The sequence below is a fragment of the Ciconia boyciana genome, chromosome 4 (genome assembly GCF_034638445.1).
Source record: "Ciconia boyciana chromosome 4, ASM3463844v1, whole genome shotgun sequence".
NCBI lineage: Eukaryota > Metazoa > Chordata > Aves > Ciconiiformes > Ciconiidae > Ciconia > Ciconia boyciana.
Genome location: NC_132937.1, coordinates 58,477,484 through 58,498,152, shown reverse-complemented (window position 1 = coordinate 58,498,152; position 20,669 = coordinate 58,477,484). Strand labels below are relative to the sequence as shown.

General features: G+C 37.0%; 1 protein-coding gene across 6 annotated transcripts in view; it reads right to left on the bottom strand.

The window, feature by feature from the left end:
- VPS13A (vacuolar protein sorting 13 homolog A) overlaps positions 1 to 20,669 on the bottom strand; it is a 114,420-nt gene that overhangs the window by 56,502 nt on the left and 37,249 nt on the right. For all 6 annotated transcript variants that reach the window (XR_012042069.1, XR_012042070.1, XM_072859089.1 and 3 more), the window contains exons 24-37: positions 16,977 to 17,061; positions 14,478 to 14,650; positions 13,010 to 13,166; positions 12,568 to 12,647; positions 12,249 to 12,308; positions 11,960 to 12,116; positions 6,330 to 6,446; positions 6,131 to 6,234; positions 5,507 to 5,674; positions 4,553 to 4,860; positions 3,679 to 3,826; positions 2,699 to 2,849; positions 1,688 to 1,812; positions 606 to 775 (exon numbers count right to left, since the gene is read on the bottom strand). Coding sequence is in view for 4 of the 6 variants with exons in the window: in XM_072859089.1 (XP_072715190.1) it covers positions 606 to 775; positions 1,688 to 1,812; positions 2,699 to 2,849; positions 3,679 to 3,826; positions 4,553 to 4,860; positions 5,507 to 5,674; positions 6,131 to 6,234; positions 6,330 to 6,446; positions 11,960 to 12,116; positions 12,249 to 12,308; positions 12,568 to 12,647; positions 13,010 to 13,166; positions 14,478 to 14,650; positions 16,977 to 17,061 (2,003 nt within the window). In the remaining 2 variants the exon portion in view is untranslated. The remainder of the gene's footprint in view (positions 1 to 605; positions 776 to 1,687; positions 1,813 to 2,698; positions 2,850 to 3,678; positions 3,827 to 4,552; positions 4,861 to 5,506; positions 5,675 to 6,130; positions 6,235 to 6,329; positions 6,447 to 11,959; positions 12,117 to 12,248; positions 12,309 to 12,567; positions 12,648 to 13,009; positions 13,167 to 14,477; positions 14,651 to 16,976; positions 17,062 to 20,669) is intronic.

Sequence of the window (20,669 nt, the reverse complement as noted above, 5' to 3'; positions counted from 1 at the left end):
AGCACTTAATGAGACAATAAAAAAACAGCCACAAATACTGAAAAACACTCAAGATTGTCACTCCAGCTGCAATACATTAACAAGACTGAATTTAAAAAGTAACACCAAAAATTTTAAAACATGAACAATAAAAACATTAACATAAATTCTACAAAACTTCAAAACTAACTGGACTCCCATACATTGGCAACTAAAGGTGTTCATAATTTTAACAAGTCAAACCGTCACAATTCCTTGTTTACATATCAAAAGGATTATACTTCACTGAAGTTTGTTACTTTTCATGAAAAAAAAAAAAATCTTAGTCTTACTTAGCCAGCGGTTTATTAAAGCTGAAAGTGAAATTTGTTTCTATATGCATTTATTAATTTCATATTTAAAGTTTGTTTTATTTCATATTTAAAGTTTGTTTCTAGCATTTATATTGGTCTCTGATAAACAACATGTGGAATGAAAGGCAAGTAAGACACATAATTCTACAGTAACATGTACTTTAAGAACGACCTACACCAAAACAATTGCAGTTTTAACAGAATACTAAAATGGAAACATTTGGAACTCTTTGTCAAACTCCAATAAACAGCAATTTATGTCAAAATACAGACCTTGGTGTAGCCTTCTGGATTGACTGTCTTTTATCATCTAATGTACAGTTTGCCAGCTTGACTGAAGCATTCATTGAACCATCTGATAACATTTTGACAGCAGCTGACATCAAAACTAACTTAAACTCTGCAAGCTTCAGAAGGTCATCTCTCTGATCCAAATTTGTAACCTGTTTAAATCAAATGAAAATATGCCTGTAGTTTTCCTTACAGGTAATGGAAATAATACACAGGTATGATATACAGCTTTATTCTAACTGGTAAGATTTCTAATAATAATATATTAAATAAACCCACTGGTAATTCGAAAGACAACAAAAATCAATAACATACAGAGAAAACTGAAAAAAGCAAAGCTTTACCCTTCCACCAGCTTGCTAAAGCAAGCTTACATTAGTGAGAGGGAGACAATGTTTAAAAGAAAGTAGAATTGTTATATGCCATTTTGGTTTGTCTGCTGTTTGAAAATACATAGTATATGCAAAGACACCAAATAAGAAATTAAGTTTTGTCTCTTATGACTACGTAGTGTTTAGCCAGATATGGGAAAATTGTCCAAAATCTAAAATAAGAGACTATAAGGTTACAATAAAATATTACCAAACTTTTAGTCAGAAACTTGCTGACAAGTTTTGTAAATTTAAATCAAGAAGAATACATTCATACTGTAATACAAATTCAAAATCTCTCGCCACAATTTTATTTATATGTGTGTGTGTCCACACATACGTGTGTGTAACTAAAGAATAGGTGGTATCTCTCTGCATTTTTATTTCCCAAACTGTATTTTAAACTAAGATAAGTTTTCAGTAAACTTTTAGTCAGTTTACAGATGATGCCACATATTATGTGCTACCACTGGCTATTCTCTTTCCTGTAATATCTGCCACGTCATTTAGTTAAAATAGTCGTTTATCATTTTCATCATGTTTGTTACTATTGCTAGAAATCACTTGCTCTGCTCATAAATTAAATTATTCCTGTTCAGAATTTCCAGGACTCTATGCAACCTTAAAGCTGTTTTTCTCTTTATATAAATAAATAAACTCTTTAAATAAATAAATAAACAAAATTATATTTACCTGTTTTGAATTTGGACTATACAATACTAAAGTCAGAGAGTCAAATCTGAAGTCCAGCTTTAGTGTTGTTTTTATTTTCATAGGTGAATGCAATTCCACCACAGCTGATGTCACAACAGTTACACCTTCCAGAAATGAGAAAAACACTTAATATTAAAAAAACCCACATGACTGCAAATAAGGGGGGGAAAAAAAAGACAAACCAAAACCAATATCCTCACTAATGACTATAAAGACAACTTCCCTTCTCTTCCACATGTAAATCCATCCACGCTTAGCATATGCTTACCATGCTCTCTGTAATTACTTTGGGCAAAATCACACAATGAGAAAATAAAATACTCCACTTATATATTCTACATGCAATTTTTACCATCTTTAACACATAAATGTACAACTTCCCTTAATGTTATATGATACTGTGTGCAAGAATGTTACAAAGAATACAAGTTTACTTTCATTCTCATTTGTTCATCTTGCCACGTTTTTGCTATTTTTCACATTTAATAGAAGAGTTCAGCAAAAGATTCTTTTCTTAACCTTACTTGCCTTTGTTTTTTTTTTAGTGTGTACTGAACAGTTTATGGGCAATGATGCCTACTGAATAGGGACAACTTTTAAGGATGCCATCATTATGACAAGATGAACAGATCTAAGACTGAACAGCAACAGAACCAGCATACACAGGAAAGAGTAACATAGCAACTTTCCAAAGTTGGGATTTTACCAAATCCAGCTGACAGACTTCTGGGTGCTCATTGCATTATTGCCAGTAGAATAAGACAGTCCTTACATTAAAACACATCATGCTACAAAACTCACTACAGTGGCCCAGTTGCTCCTATTCATTATTGCTGGGTACAGCTCAAATCACAATGTCAAGATAATAGAGGCATAATGTTAAAAACAACTGAATCTGGCATCCTTTCGTAAAGGCAATTTCCACAGAAATAACAAATTGACAGCAATACCTAAAAATGCTAGACCACACGTAATTTTAGAAAACATTACCTGCAGAGTGCTGTGAAGTACTATGCATATCACTAGAATGGCTAGTCGTATCTTTTGGTTCTGGTAAAGATGTTGATGCACCAGAGCTTCCTCCTATATTTTCATTTAGTGTCCTCAATATTGTGGTAATATCTTCCTGACTGAGAATTAGCTTAAAAAAAGATTTTTATTAAACTCAGAACAACTCAGTTCATGAAACGTTTGGTAACTAAAATCCAAGTTTACAAATAAACAGATAAACCAAATTAATCTCATCTGAGTCTCTGTTTAGGAGACTAAAGAAGCAAGTAAAATGTTTTTCGCAAGTCCACACAACCCCTTACAGTAACTTCTAGAAATCATAAGTCATTCACACATTATTTTGTTTTTGTCCACAAATTTTCTTTACAAAGCTACAATTTAGAAATTGAATGTCAGAAGTCGTATACATATAGTTTGACTTATAGTCGTCCAAAATTGTTATCCGCATTTAGTCACAAGGTACTTTACAGTAATGGTTACTAGTTCTATTTCAAAATTTGGCAAACTGGTTTTCCTCATACAACGGACAAGCTTTATAACTTTTGATGTTAAATTTAAATGAGCACGTGCACTAACTCATACTCATACTTGTCACGGGTATGAATTCAGCAGGTGATCACGCTGCTAATGAACAGACCAATAAGCCCCAACTTTTTCCAATCCTTCTTTGAAAGATACTGACAGGTAAAAGAAGGATATAACAGCATACCCATTTCTAACTAGCAACAGTAATATATAGTACAAATTCTGCCTGCAGTATCACAGATGAAATACAGAGCTTAGATTAGAACAGAAAGCTATTCACGTCTTTTTTCCCTATGAAACAACAAAATCCACTCTATCTATATGTCTTGAAATCAAACAATGCCCTAACTAAGGAACTTGGACTTCTCTGGACAGAAGAATTAATCCATTTTCCGTGGATATTTTAACAGCTGCTTTCAGAAATGAGTGCTTACATTCATAGGCTTGAGGCGGCCAGATATTTCAATATCAGGAACTTCATTATACCATGCAGCAGCTAAATTCCGTTCAACAGCTACTTCCAGATTGAGTGGCTGCAGCAACTGTATTTCAGTTTGCAAGGAACCCTGCTCATAGCATGATCTGTGAACAGACACAAAATACTCCCAGCTTAACATATTTCACTTACACCTTCTAACAAACACATTTCTGTCTTTTCCTCATCTTTTTGAATAGTACTGTAAAACAGTCTTCATACTACTCCTAGTATCTCTAGTTAAAGCCTCACTCCACCAACTTGACATCTTTTCTTGGCAGGGAGAGGACACATCAAGCACATACCAGGTACTGCAACATACTAACCTCTTGCAAGTTAGGACCTCTTACCTGCTCTCCACTGCAGAGCAATTCCTTCTTCCTTCAGTACTCTTCAACTGTTTGAAAATCCCCTTCCCTTCCCTCTCCCCCTCCCAATCCCCTGCACCAAGGCCCATTTTCAAACACTACTGTACGGCTACCTGACTTGATATCTTTCGTCCTATGTATAGCTTGAAAACACCATAAAAGTACCCATTTGTAAACAGGTATAACATGTCCCAAAGCAGCAAATGATATACAAGTCTACACAATATTCCCTAAACAAACATTTGCTTCCATTAAAAGATGTGTAGATTGCTAAGTCTCCTAAACCATACATTTTAATTGCTTTTACAAAATATTTATTAATTTGCCATTATATTTCAAGATAATAGTGTATCCATCAACCACCAACTGTTAACTAATTATTTTGATAACAAGTTCTGAAAGCTCTCCAACTGAAGTATCCCAAAAGGATTACATGAATTTAAAAAAATCTTGACACTACATTACCTGTATAACTTTAGTTCACTCAATTTCACTGTCATAGAGTCAACAACAGGCGGGAGATTATATCGTGTTTTTGTTTTAGCGATAAAGAATTGGTTCTTCACTGTGATTAAACCAAGATCAGCCACCAGGACATTCTCAGACATTGCTGACTGTGGAACTATCACAACAGGTGCTTTAATATTGATATCTAGTGCCAAACGGGAACTACGCTCTGCTAGCTCCTTTACACCTGTAGCTGCTTTCTCTGCTGCTTGAACAGTTGCCTCAGTAAGAGCTTCCTTGGCAGCTTGAAAGTTATTTATAAAAGCCTAGGAAAAGAATACAGATCTCAGGAATTTTATTAAGAATTATACTACTTCAAAACCACTAAGAATCACAGTTCTTTAAACAGCAAACCATCTTAAGATACTATTTTTGCTATGCATTTTTTCTGAATTCTTTAATAGGATATCTCCCCCCCCGCAACATGATAAAGTATGCCTATATATAAAAATAAATTTCCATACTAAATATTTGGCACATCAGATAGTAACAGCAATGATCTTGTAACATGACTTGTATGAATTATATTTTGTTTACTCATATGGAGTGTAACAGATAGATTTACTTAGCAGAATTTATGGAAAAGGCATAAATTTTCATGGTTTATTACTTATATTTCAGTGTTAGAAACAATGAACAGTGTGTATACCTAAAAGCTGCCACAAGTCATTTAAAGAAAAAAATTACTAACAATAATAGCAAATATTGTTGCTTAGCCACCCACTCCACAATAACAAATATATGGAGAAGAAAATTAAATAGCCCAGCCACCAATCCCAGTGAAGTTTTTATAATAGTATTTAAGAGTCCTTACACAAACAGGCACGACCCCATATGGGATGCTTTATCTTTTTCTAGCTCTGACAATGTTATGTGAATGCTAAGGAACAGTATCTGGAAAATTAAACTTACCAAAATAGATGAAACAAACTTGTTGACAAAAACTACTTGAATACACCCAACAGTTAGGTAAATACGATTGTCAACAACATCCATATTTGTATATGCAATGCCATCTGTAGCATTCACATATGATACCATTCTAAAGTTGAAGACTTCTTTTCCTGTGATGTAAAGAGCCTTAGGAAGGGAAAGAAAAAAAAAAAAAAAAGAGTATCTCTACTGTTAAAACTTATGCTGGAGAAACCGAATTCCAAAATAAAATGTAGTACCTCACACTTCTAAGACATTTTTGCTTCAACTATCTCAATAAATGAAAAAAAAAAAAAATCCTTGAAATAGCTGAAAATATTCAATTGGAATGTCAGCTTGAATAACTCTGTCCATTAAAGTCAACAAAATAAGGAGGGTAATGAGCAGCTGGGCATCACAGTTGCACAAAATCATTGTCAGCCTAACAATCACCAGTTGTAGGGGCAAAATCAGTCTGCCTATAGAGAATAACGCTCCCAGCAAATACATAAAACATTACTAAAAAAAAAAGAAAAATCACAGTTAAAGATTAGAGTCCACAAAGTAAGTTCAATTTAGCATCTATATTCCATGCAGAAATCAATGGTACATGCAAATGCGTACCTTTTTATACAATGCTGTCTCATCAGAATCCACAATAATGATGTTCTTTAATTTTGCATTCACTTCTGTTGCTGCTTTCTTCATGATCACTTGGCTATCCAGACCTTTTGAGAGAGAGAGAGAGAGAGAGAGAGAGAGAATCTAGAGACTATTCTGGTTACGAAGTTTGGTGCTTTTGTAATTAAAGTTTTGTTCCTACCTTCAATGTGAATTTCAGCTATTCTATGTTTTTTCTCTCTAATAAAGATACGTAAACATGATAAATCTGCACAGATATTGATGTCGATGACATCTTCATACTTCGATTTTTTTGATGCTGTGGGAAATACAAAATAATAAAAATTACAGTTCTTCAAGGAGGAGATGTAATATTTTAGTATCCCTTCCCCAAAGCCTAGTTTGTATCAAGCCTGCAGCACTGGCAAAATGCACTGCACTCATCCTAGCAAGTACGACAGAAAGGAATTGTATATACAGGACTGTATACACAGGAGTCCTCATGTGCTTCACTAACTGTGGTAATCAACATCAGTATTTTATTAACTGCAAGAAATACATTTAATATACATCTACACAGCACAATGCAAAATTAGAGATAGGTTATTCAGGACTAAGCAGTTTACCTCAAACAGTGGTAATATGATAACTACATTAATAGACTACTCCATCTGGTCTGTTGATTAGCCATCTGCAACCAGTGGTCTTGTTTACATAGGGCAGATGACTTTTATTAAATCTCCACAACCTATATTTTCTAAACTTAAATTTTAAACGTGCAAATACCATTAATATAACTAGACACTGAAGAGAAGGAACAGTGGGCATCCTTCAAAATTAGTATGAGCAACCTTAAGACCTACAAAAGATACAAACACAAATATAGTGCTTTTCAGAACAGAGGTGTCCAAATATTTACTCCATTCTTGGTTTACCCAAAACTGAGTAAGAGTAAAAATATTTGATTTCATGTTATCAGAAATAATCTCTGTTCATTTTGAGTAGACATGACTGATGCCACACAACACTATCTGCAGGTTCAGTGCTAAATACAGAAGTCAACAGATAAAGGGACTCAACCAATAACTTAGTCCATTTTTTCTGAAAGTCAAATCTGAAGTAATGTGATATGCTACTTCAAATGACAAAGGGAAATATCATATCTTGTATTCAGGGACTTTGAGTCCTAAGTGGTAAATTCTTATAGGTAATCTATATACAAAGCTAAAAGCAGTAAAATTAAAAGTAATAAACATTCAACCCATTTTTCCCACAGCCTAGCTTTTCAGATTAAATATTACCTTTAAGTATTGTGTGTGAGTATGTTAAGGCTTTCTTAACCCTCACAATCAAGCTATGGTTCCATAAATATATCAGCTTCAGTCACCTGATTTTATCGTATGTTGCTAACAGAAGACAAACCATGGTAAATTAACCAATAACCACCCTCAGTCAAAGTTTAGTTTGCACAGTTGTACAGGAGTGGGGGAGAAGGAGGGAGAAGAATCATGGAATTATAGAATGGTTTGGGTTGGAAGGGACCTTAAAGATCACCTAGTTCCAAGCCCCCTGCCATGGGCGGGGACACCTTCCACTAGACCAGGTTGCTCAAAGCCCCATCCAACCTGGCCTTCAACACTTCCAGGGATGGGGCAACCACAACTTCTCTGGGCAACTTATTCCAGTGCCTCACCACCCTCACAGTGAAGAATTTCTTCCTTATATCTAACCTAAATCTACCCTCTTTCAGTTTAAAGCCATTACCCCTTGTCCTATCACTACATGCCCTTGTAAAAAGTCCCTCTCTAGCTTTCTTGTAGGCCCCCTTCAGGTACTGAAAGGCTGCTATAAGGTCTCCCCGGACCTTCTCTTCTCCAGGCTGAAAAACCCCAACTTTCTCAGCTTGTCCTCAGACGAGGAGTACTCAAGCTTCCTGATCATCTCTGTGGCCCTCCTCTGGACTTGCTCCAACAGGTCCATGCCCTTCTTGTGTTGGGGGCCCCAGAGCTGGACGCAGTACTCCAGGTGGGGTCTCACCAGAGTGCAGTAGAGGGGCAGAATCACCTCCCTCAACCTGCTGGTCATGCTTCTTTTGATGCAGCCCAGGATACGGTTGGCTTTCTGGGCTGCAAGCGCACATTGCCAGGCCATGTTGAGCTTCTCATCAACCAACACCCCCAAGTCCTTCTTCTCAGGGCTGCTCTCACATATTTGTGCTTGGGATTGCCCTGACCCATGTGCAGGACCTTGCACTTGGCTTTGTTGGACTTCATGATGTTTGCATGGGCCCACCTCTCAAGTCTGTCAAGGTCCCTCTGGATGGCATCCCTTCCCCTCAGCATGTCAACTGCACCACAGAGCTTGGTGTCACGGCAAAATTCCTGAGCGTGCACTCAATCCCACTGTCCATGTCGCCGACAAAGATGTTAAACAGCACCGGTCCCAATACCGATCCCTGAGGAACACCACTCATCACTGCCCTCTGCACAGACATCGAGCCATTGACCACAAGTCTTTGAGTGCAACCATCCAGCCAACTCCTTATCCACCGAGTGGTCCATTCATCAAATCCATGTCTCTCCAATTTAGAGACAAGGATGCTGTGCAGGACAGTGTCAAATGCTTTGCACAAGTCCAGGTAGATGACATCAGTTGCTCTTCTCTTATCCACCAACGCTCTAACCTCATCGCAGAAGGCCACCAAATTTGTCAGGCACGATCTGCCCTTAGTAAAGGCGTGTTGGCTGTCATCAATCACCTCCTTATTTTCCATGTGCCTTAGCATAATTTCCAGGAGGACCTGCTCCATGATAACCTATAAAAGCTTTCCAGCTGTGTAGAGTCTTAATTGTTGCATGGTAATACATACAAAACTAATTTAATCCTTTGCCTCCAAGAATTCTGTAAGATACTAAACACTTCAGTGTTTGCCTGCATAGCAAAATGGTTCAAAGCTAGAGAAGTGCTGAATCTTCTGTCCACAGCTCTCAGTAAGCCACAGAACAGAACCCTTTAAGTTCACAGACTATCATAAGTATACAAATGGTATTTCATCTAGCATCCAAGAATGTCCCTGTATAATTGAAATCAAGCAACCACCATGAAAGAGAAGAATCTCACACACAGAAAAAATAAAATTTAAAAAATAGTTAAATGGAAGAATTTTTTTTTTTCACAGAGCAATTACTCCAACTTTCACTTCTCAGTTCCATTATGCAATGAAGACCTACAAAACACCCTTAAAGAACAAGCTGAGGAACTAAACTTCTTAATCTGATGGAATAACAAAAAAAAAAATCATCAGCTGAAAGACAACAGCTGTATGACATATTAATACTCTTCCCACATCTCATCCCAACTGATCTCTCATCATTCCTAAGGCAAATATTCTCTTTCATCTTCCTGCATCTCTACTCCCCGCAAAAACAGAGGCTACAAACCTTATTTTCTCTCATTTTGTTAATAACGTTTGGCTCCAGACATGATAATTACCTTTCCTTTCACAACAGTTAAATTAATATAACTGATTTCATTCACATATGGGAAACAAATACTCAAACCCCAAGGAGAGCTGTGCACCCAAAAGCTTGAAACTCTTTTCTCCTAATACAGGTACCATTTCTGTCTCAAGTTCTTTTTCAAAAAACACAGTCAGGATACTAGCTCACCAACCTCCCATAATAAAATCATCGACCCTCAGCAACACTGTGAATTAATCACTGAATATGAGTATACACTAGACTTACAAACATTTCTATTTTGTCAAACACAAATATGTTTGTAAAGGCAGCCCAAATTAACATTCTCAAAAAAATCTCACCAAATGTTGCAAATGTGATACTTGGGGTTTAAAAGATACCAAACTAGTACTGAAGTTTAACTCGAAGTGCTTGTAAGAACTAACATCAGCAAATGCATGCAGCCTCAGAAAGATCTCATCAGTCACACGGTGGTCAGTCATATGATGGAACTACTGAAATCAGTAATGCAGAGATGTATTAAAATACTTCAGCTAGAATCATCTTGAGAATTATCCTCTACCATAGTTTTTGTGTGTGTGTTTTCTTTTTCGGTTTAATAGTTAGCTGGACCCGCAGTGTTTTACGACTAACAGCAAGCAATGATTGCAAAGATCTGAGAAGTCCTTCTCAGAGCAGAAATGAATGTCATGGGCATAATGTCGAGCATTTAACAGAAGCATTCATTTCAAAGTAGCTCCCAGACACAAGATAAAAAAATGGAGGTGATCTGTTTGTTTGCTCTTGCACAACATTATCAACAAATCAGACCTGCAGAATTCTTGGTCAGAGAATTATAAAACTGCATAGTAAGCAAGTTATCACAAGAGTTTGATGTTCCTCAAATATAAGGTAATAAAATAACTGTAAGGCAATCACAAGTCTCAATTCATCCCAGAAAAAAAAAAAAACGGAGGGGCAGCGGGAGACGGCGGGGGGGGAGAACACACCAACAAAAAAAGATAATTTATGGGGGGGGGTTTTGCATATACTCTTGACCAGTATGTCAGAAAACTGCACATGGAAAAAGATGAGATTAACCTCATCCGAGCAGAATAATTCTTTCAGACCAATATTGTTGGATAACGGACTGGCTTGCATCCCTTTCAGGATGCAACAGTGCTAATGCTTTTGCAGGCCAAGGAAAGCTAGGAACCCTAAACTTATACATAGAAACCAGACACCTACAGACTACTAGGTACCTTTGATAAACATGAGGAGGCTCACCAGATTTCTCTCAAATCGCAGGAACTCATATTCTACTTATGTGTCCTTAAAAACACAGTAATTGATACTAACGAATGCTGTTACCAGCTTCTTATAAAAAAAGATTGAAAATGCTAAAGCCATCTTCCACCATGCAAGGACTTCCTATTTATTACACTTCAAGGTAAATCCAAATTCATGTGCCAGTTCATAAACCCAAAGCAGCAATTCCAACAAATTATTCCTACAAAATTGGTGCCAAATAGAATTCAGCCATTCAGCAAATCAGTAGATCACTGGTAACCAAAACTGTCCTGGAATTTATGACATGCAGTAGCGTATATTTTGTACTAATGTCTACAGACAATTTCTACACATCAATAAATTGCTACATGAGTACCTATCTGCAGGTTGCAAACCTAAACCAACAAAAATATTTTGATGATGGGAAGAAAGATAGCATACAAAGTCATTTCACTGAGGAGTTAGAGAAAAATGCTAATTATGCAGTTGATGGAAAGCACAAAAGTGTCTAGCATATATTTAATACACTTATCACTGAAAGTTTTCACCTTCATGCTAAATTTTCTAACTCATAATGTTTTTCTATTTCCTTACTTTTTATAAACACCCTTTCTGCATAAATGCTGTAATGCAAAACCACTTTTCTCATTATATGGGAGAACACCATTAGGAACATAATCACTGCCAGTAAGCCACCATTCAATGCAGATTATCATAACTAAGTGAATTTGAATACATATCTTCAAAAAACATGCTTAGTATTTCTACCTCAGGAAATGTCAACAGCTGCAGCATCTACCTTGCCTCTAATTATACAGTTATTCCTCATCTACACATTTCCAGCCAGAGAATAAGAGTACACCCTTGCTACTCCATAGTACTCTGATGGCTAACATTCTTATTACCACTGAAATTAAAAAAGGCTGTGAAGTGGATACATAAATATGCCCTAAACAAAACTTCTTATTTCATAATTCATTGACAGGCTTACAAAAATAGAAAATATGTCTGTTTTCTTCCTTGCTTAACTAAGTGAAGAGAGAGGAATGAAAAGAGGAAAAAAAAAAGGAATAAAGAAACTTACTGAGTTTCTTAAGAACATCCTTCTTCTCCTCTATTTTTTCATGGACCAGTTCTTCTGCAACTTTAGTTTCTTGTTTGGGTAGAAGATTGTTCAGGTAGTTCATAGCATTCAGCAGAGCTTCAGTATGCAAATGAACATCTAAAGATGAAAAGTTCACCTAAAAGAACAAATTATGTTTATCCAGTATGCCACAATGAGAAAATTAGATAGATAGATAGATAGAAAATTAGATAGAAAATTAGAAAATTAATTTCTATCTAGAAAATTAGATAGATAGAAGATATCATACCTTCATTTTCTGTAGAACATTCTGATAGGCAGTTTTCAGTTCTGGTCCATTAATATCAGCCTATTCCGCCAAAAGTGCACATAAAACAAACAAACAAATCAGGAGAAGTTTGCAGGTTTAATTAGAGAAATTTATTTCAAAAACCACTACAACTTAAGATGTACAAGTTAATCTGTTTAGGGAGCAGACAGACTTTGCACATGATGCTCAGTATGTAAAGGAATGAATATGTAAGGAAAAACATTCAACAATTGCTCAATAATACTGTACTGTTTATGATTGGCTTACAATTCAAAAGCAAAGTCTGCTCTTTTCTCACCTTTATGTACTCCAGAGTGAGAAGATCATCTTCTACATTATCCAAAGTAGTAATTATGTAAACTGGCTTGTCGTTATCATCTTAAAAAAACCCAAAAGAATAAAAAAGATTACTTTTTTTTTTAAAGAAAAAAAATTGACAAGTTTTCTACAACTCTTTTAATCATCTATAGACTACAAACTAGGCTACTAGCTGTCATTACTATTTAATCACAAAATGTCTTCTGCAGACCTAAAATAGTTAGATGTTTCTACTAAAATCATCAGCATTAGAACATATTTACCAAAGCATTACTAAGAGAATGAGCTCCTGAATGACTTCCCCCCCTCAATTTCGAAAGCAAATCTTCCCCAGTTGATAAAAGAAAGCCCCACAGGCTTTTTGAAGACAAATTCACAGTGTTGTTTGTGATTAATTTTTTGATCAGACTATAAATCCTTACCCATATACTCTGGGCACAGCAGACAAACTTCACGAAGGAAAGCATTTGCAGTCATGTCAAATGTTCTTAATTTAAGTTCAGTGCCTAACCCTACAATATCCAGCTGCAGCACAGGTGTCTCAGTGTTACCAGTAAGACGGCATAATTGAATTAAGACCTAAAAAAACCCCAAACAAACAAACAAAAAAAGAGAAAAAAAAAGGTACAGGATTATCCTCTTAGTTTTTATATAGGATTATATATTTACATATATTTTACTGGTTAATGTGTATTGATCATTTAACTTTATCGGGGAATTTCTTCGAACTCTCCTGGTAAGAGTTAGATTCCCAATCTGAGTCTCAAGAGAGACATTTCCTACTTTTTCACCCATGCATGACAAAGATGTTGTTAAATAAATACCTAGCTGAGCTGTTGTTATCTGTCTTTCACAACCAAAGCAAAACAAAGATAGGTACTCTTCCTTTTCACATAACGCTCTCTACAAGTAGGGAAAATCAAAACCAAACCAAATAAGTCATTTTAAACTATAAGGCCAACAAACAGAGAGAAGGTGATTCTTAATAGCTTCTCAATTGTATTTTTTTTCCTTATAGATTGTAAGATAGTTTCCATTAGACAATAATGTAAAATACAGCATCTATCTTTAGACTAGTAGTTCTTAAACAAGGTCTTGTCATCACACAAAAAATAGTACATTTCAATTGTATTTATGTATTTTCTGTAAGGTGTCGTATATAGTAAGATACATTGCAAGCTAGTTATCATGTGTTGAAGCCATTCTGTAAGCCCCACCCTAAAACAGAACTTGCAAAGTTAACTGAATTTGTATGATTTATTTGTAAAGTTATACAGCCAGTAACAGCAATAACACTGTCATAGCAATGATGGTCTGATGATAAAGGTTATGACAGTGGTAAGAGGCCACCTCTTTTACTAGAGCAACTGATGCAGTTAGAAACAGTGTCTTGCATTTGGGCAAAATACTCTTCCCCGTACCTCCCCCCCCCCGCCCGAGTCTGAAACAGCAAGAGTAACACATAAAACACCTCATAATGAACATGTTACAGATTTAGGTGTGAGGCCAACAGAGTCTGGGAAAAACGGGAGCAGAAAAATAGGGTGCTTCTTACAAGATGAAACATTAATGAAGTTTTCACAGTGACCACAGCAGTATCTGGAAAAATGCTGAAGCCAAAACAAACACATATTGTGATTTTTAAGTGATAGTTCGGTAAAGGAAATTCAGTGATAAAATGAGCTGGGAAATAAAGTGGATAAATCAAAGCATTTCAGTGACGACAAGAATGCAGAAGCACAACTCTGACTTTGAAAAAAACTCTGCAGAATAGTTTCAGCAAGAAATGGGGAATCAATATTTCTGCAGACATGGATTAATGAACACAACAAACAGGGAAAAATTACCGTTCAGATGGGCTTCAGAGAAATTTACAAAAAGGTACTTTACCTTAGCTACTTCAAACCTTAGCTGTAATTCTGTCATATTTTTCAAAGATTCTTGTTTACGTAGTTTTTTTCGCCTTGTACTGCTAGCTCGCTTGAGGGCACCAGATGAGGCTTCAAAAAATGGCATGTCTTCCACAGGACTGCTTAGAGCATCATAAAATTCTTCTTCTGATTCTAAGGATTAATTGACAACAACGTTATATATATATTTTAGACAGCCAATATTTTGCAGTACTACGACCTAGAATTTTTATGTCTACATCTACAAAAACTTAAATGTACAAGTATGGGAAGATTACCTACCTGATAATTAGCAACCAATGAAGTCTGTTTCTGTAATTATCTCTGCTCCTGTCTCCACAACTTTTCACCACACCTACAGCTCTCTCTATCACATCATTATAAATCAGTTCTCATCAACTAACTCCTTCATCAACATTCTCTCACTATTGGCTGTGCAAAAGACAGCACAAACCATGGCTCATTGTCGTGGTTTAGCCCCAGCTGGCAGCTAAGCACCACGAAGCCACTCGCTCACTTCCCCCCCCGGTGGGATGGGGGAGAGAATCAGAAGAGCAAAAGTAAGAAAACTCGTGGGTTGAGATAAGAACAGTTTAATAATTGGAACAAAATAATAATAATGAATTGTAATGAGAAGGAAAACAACGAGAGAGAGAGAGGAACAAAACCCAAGGGAGGGAAAAGGGGGGGGGGACGGGGGTGGTGGTGGATATGATACAACTGCTCACCACCTGCCGACCGACACCCAGCCAGTCCCCGAGCAGCGATCGCTACCCCCCAGCCAACTCCCCCAGTTTATATACTGGGCATGACATCATATGGTATGGAATAGCCCTTTGGTCAGTTTGGATCAACTATCCTGGCTGTGCCCCCTCCCATTTCTTGGGCACCTGGCAGAGCATGGGGAGCTGAAGAAAAAAAATCCTTGACCAGTGTAAACACCGCTTAGCGACAGCCAAAACATCAGTGTGTTATCAATATTATTCTCATACTAAAATCCAAAGCACAGCACTATACCAGCTACTAGGAAGAAAATTAACTCTATCCCAGCCGAAACCAGGACACTCATCTTGCCTTTGGTGTGTACTAATAGCTTAATAACCCTTCTGCTGGTCTGACCGCTGCTGACTCTACAGAAGCCTTTACCTCACTATCAGTGGCACTACTTGGGATCTCTCCTTTCTAAGGATCTCCCATTTCAGGAGAGACTCCTAAGGACTATCAAGCTTTTAATCCACCTGACATTATTACAGAAGTATAACCAAGACAAACAGATTGCACCATCTTATAAGGCTCTTTTCCTTCACCTAAAAATATAAACAGTGAGGTTAAAGGGTAACTGTGGAAGAAGTACCCCTCTTCTGACAAAACCGAACAACTGACATTAAGAGGTATTTTCTAATTCTTAAAAGCACCCTTGAGTCTGCGGGGTGAAGACAGAGAAATAACATGAATCACTTAAAACGTATGTATAGTATAAATTAAAAAACAGACTTGATTCAATCTAAATCTAGTTATTACTTTCTCAACTCAATTGTTGACAGTGTTTGCTCTTGTCTCATCCTAAGTTTTAAGAATTGAAAGACACTTTCTCTCTACCTTTGGGCACTTAAAGGAACTCACACAAGAAATAGATGAAGATGCATAGATACATGTTTCTGTACATACTGTACACACACTGTATTTAAAGTGATAAAGTAGACATAAAAATTAACTTTGCCGATAATTTTGCTAGTGTTTGCAAACCACATATATCATTAACTTGAGTGAGGAGAAAAAGTATTGTTCTCTGTTTCTCCAGTTGAGTGTTTTGGCATGACAAAGGTGATTGACACTGAAATAACATTCATATTTTTTATTATTTTTCAAATATAACTACTAGATAGAACATTACAATCTAGCTAAGCTGTTGGAACAGCAAGGCAGTAATAAACATGGCCAGTTTCTCCACAGCCAATCTTCTGTTTAATCCCGTAGAAGCTGAAATGATGTTTGTTTATAACTACACAGTAGTTTCTAACAGTCATCATTTCAGTATTTTGTAATTTAAATAAGTCCAGCTAAGGAGAGAAATCCTTCACCAGAAGAAAATAATTAAAACCATCAGAGGACTAAGTACATACTGAAGCAAAAAATGACATACATACCACTTCAGATGTTCTGAATAGAGATTTGTAGTAACATATGCAAAGACAAAAATAAAGAACCCCATCCTACCAAACACTTTACTGCTTTGCTTCAAAAAGGGAACGACAAGAACAAGCATACAAAATTTTACTGCTATGAGAAAATACACAAATATTTTGTCCAGAGTGAATTATAATAAGCTGCATAGACTATAATACTACTCAACCTTCAAGAACTTGAAAGCAAGCCACAAACGGTCACTTACTCCAAGAGAAACAAATTGATTCAAGGAATTAAAAATTTTGACTTGACCTGTTGATTAAATCAGACTTTAAAATAGATTATATATTACCTGACTCAGTAAATGAATGAAGATCCAAAACAGGAAACACACCTTGTGATAAATGTGGTGCTGAGAGCACAGGGGATATTGCAGCCTGAAACAGGAGATACCATAAAATTTTGTGCTTGAATTAATTGGTCATGCTATTGCATGCACATACGCTGCATGAAAGTTTTACAACTTAAGGAAATTGGTCTTATTTTAAATGCAAATCATTACAGTTAAACACTTAAATTACTAAAATTAAAAGCGTGGGGAGAAATGAGGCCTAAATCAGGTAGAAGCAGCAGGTACTGCACATTCATCTAGCTACAGAGAGAATACATCAGGAAACATGGCAAAGAGGTTCAAACATGCAACTTCACAGATCAAAAGATGGACAGTTATCATCATATGATAACTCATGAAAGACAAAACCTAGTCCCTCATAGGACTACAGCATAGCAACTTCGGAGAACCGTAAAAGAGCAACTGTTCTTTACAAAAATCACATGATACTAGCGGCAGGTAGGAAAAAAAGAAAAATGAGCTAGAGAAAACATTAGAGCAGACAGAATTGTTTCTAAATTTCATAGAATCATAGAATCATTTAGGTTGGCAAAGACCTTTAAGATCATCAGGTCCAACCATTAACCTAGCACGGCCAAGTCCACCACTAAACCATGTCCCTACGCACCACATCCAAACGTCTTTTAAATACCTCCAGGGATGGTGACTCAACCACTTCCCCAGGCAGCCTGTTCCAATGCTTGACAACCCTTTCAGTAAATAAATTTTTCCTAATATCCAATCTAAGCCTCCCCTGGCACAACTTGAGGCCATTTCCCCTTGTGCAATCCCTTGTTACTTGGGAGAAGAGACCGACCCCCATGTTGCTACAGCCTCCTTTCAGGTAGTTGTAGAGAGCAATAAGGTCTCCCCTGAGCCTCCGCTTCTCCAGGCTAAACAACCCCAGTTCCCTCAGCCGCTCCTCATAAGACTTGTGCTCCAGACCCTTCACCAGCTTCGTTGCTCATTGGACACGCTCCAGCACCTCAATGTCTTTCCTGTAGCGAGGGGCCCAAAACTGAACACAGTATTTGAGGTGCGGCCTCACCAGTGCCGAGCACAGGGGCACAATCACTTCCCTACTCCTGCTGGCCACACTATTTCTGATACAAGCCAGGATGCTGTTGGCCTTCATGGCCACTTGGGAACACTGCTGGCTCATATTCAGCGGCTGTTGACTAACACCCCCAGGTCCTCTTCCCCAAGCCCGTAGCGTTGCATGGGGTTGTTATGACCCAAGTGCAGGACTCAGCACTTAGCCTTGTTGAATCTCATTTCTTCATATATCTGGAAAAACAGATGCTAGAGTCTTTAATTGTGAGATGCAGTTATGCACAACCCAGAGAATTAACTGAAAATGTGTGAAATGTCACTGTTTTGCTACTAGAGTGGACAAAAGGACAAGAATCGTCACTCCATGTGGTATCATATATGACAGAATTAAATTCTCTTAGTGAAGGTAACCAAATGGTTTATTCACCAAAGCCAGATTTCCCATCAAGCCTCAGAAAGCAGTCTCAGTGGTTTGAGTCCGTAAAGAATTCTCATCTGCATGTTCCATGTGCATATTTAGTATATATATGCCTTGCACAGAGTACTAAAGCACGGAGTGACGAGTGCGTTGTCTGTGTGCCTGTTCTTCTTGACTGCCTTTGGCTCTGGACTGCACAGATGACAGTAGTTCTTCACCCTCTCCCCCACCGCTTTCAAAGCCCAGGCTCAGACAATTATTCAATAACTCACAGTATCTTACAGAAATCTAAGTATTATGGCAACAAAGAAAACATTCATCTTTGAACATTGTTTCCAAGGCTCCATTTTCCATCTCACTCTTCACATTTCAACAGTCTATCTTCTCAGTCTCCAGCCTACATAATTTGACCTTACTTAATATATCCATGTCTATGAGTGATAGATTCACAGTTACAAGACTCTTAGAGACTTAGTGTGTCTCATCTGTAACACTTTCACATTCTAAGAAGACAAGAAGAAACTGTGAGACTTGACTTCGCAGTGCCAAATAATGAGAAATAAAGCCTTCCACACTGAAGTGGACAGCCTTCTTGTACTAAAGTACAAGAAAATGCAGGGTGCAAAAACCTAGAAGGATGTCTTCTGAAGAGTCTTCTGTTTTCACAGCCCAAGAACAATTCCTCCACTACCTCAAAATGTGAAGAACAAAGTTCACATGTGGAGCTCTGAAAAAGGATTTCACATCCTTTTTGGTTCAGAAGTGATGTGATGGCAACAAAGGTCAGAAGAATTTCAGCTACAAGGATGAAAGCATGGGAGTATATCTCCCACCACCAAAGCAGCAAATCCACTCAAATAACTGAATTTAATACCAGCAACTAGAGTCTGTCAAGCTCTGCAATAGATGGAAGCTTGAGCAGACAGGTTTAACCATAGGTTTTAATATGGATGCTGCATATAATGCAAATACATTCATACTGGCTCAACAGTCTTTCCTCAGTCTTTCCAGCAGTCTTTCCTTGTATGGCACAAGTAATGTACAGATAATACTAAGCACATCAAAGTCACTTAAAATATTTTAAGTGTAATAGTTGAATTCTATAATTAAATTCAAGTATAGGCAACGTTATAAAGTACAGGATAATCATCTTATATGTGTGCATTTTATTTACGTAAAACTAAAATCCCATCACTTACCCTTGAAGAAAGTTTGTCTGTGATTAGTTGCACAAAACAGAGACTGGGGCAGCTTTTGGTTGGGGATACTATTAGTATATGAAGGTGAAAGAGCAGGTCAGAACTAGCTAGAATTTTAACATCACCACTAAAGAGATGGCAGGAACCACACATTGAAGGGAAAAAAATCTTCACTCTATACACACTTTCAATAGGTATGCATGTCTAGTCGTGTGCACTTACAGTTATTGAATATTATGCTAACATAGCCCCCAGAAAACACCACCAAAACTGCAGCAACAGCCATCAGGAACAGGGCAGAATAATTTGTGTAAAGATGGAAAGATAATTATTAAGTAATCTTGGGAAAAAAAAAAATGAGCAGAACAAAACATCACACAAAGATAACCATTATTCCTTTAGAATCAAGTACACAAAAGATTAGATAACAGATAATTAGAAGTATTTACAAGTGACAGAAAAATGGATAGCCCAATTTTGTCTTTGACCATGAGATTTCACATATGTTCAAAGGATAGGACTGCTTTAAAGATATATAAAACATAGCCAGATCACGCAGACTAGTGTGATGTTAAAAATTAGCAATTCAGAGTTCATTTCCTAGTTTTGTTAAAAAAAGCTCATATCAAAAGGTAAAACATACTTTCCAGGAACAACAATAAGAAAGTGGCAATCCTCTGTCCCGAAGAAAGCATAAAACAGTGAGCTGAACCATTTTCACTAAGGAAAGGGGGTGGGGAAGTAGGGAGAGAACTCAGTCCACAGTCCTAAATCTCAGAAATGCAAGGCAGAACTGCCACCCCCTCAGGTGTGTTGTACAACTGAATAAAGACAAGCTGGGAAGAGAAGTGAAGTCAGCGGAAATGAAGCTGCCATTTTCGCTTGGCAGGCACTGTTTAGCCAACATTAGCCACAGATAGTGGCTATTTTTTGTTTTGTTTTTGAAAGTTAAACTCCTGTCTAAGATTCACATAATACTTCAAC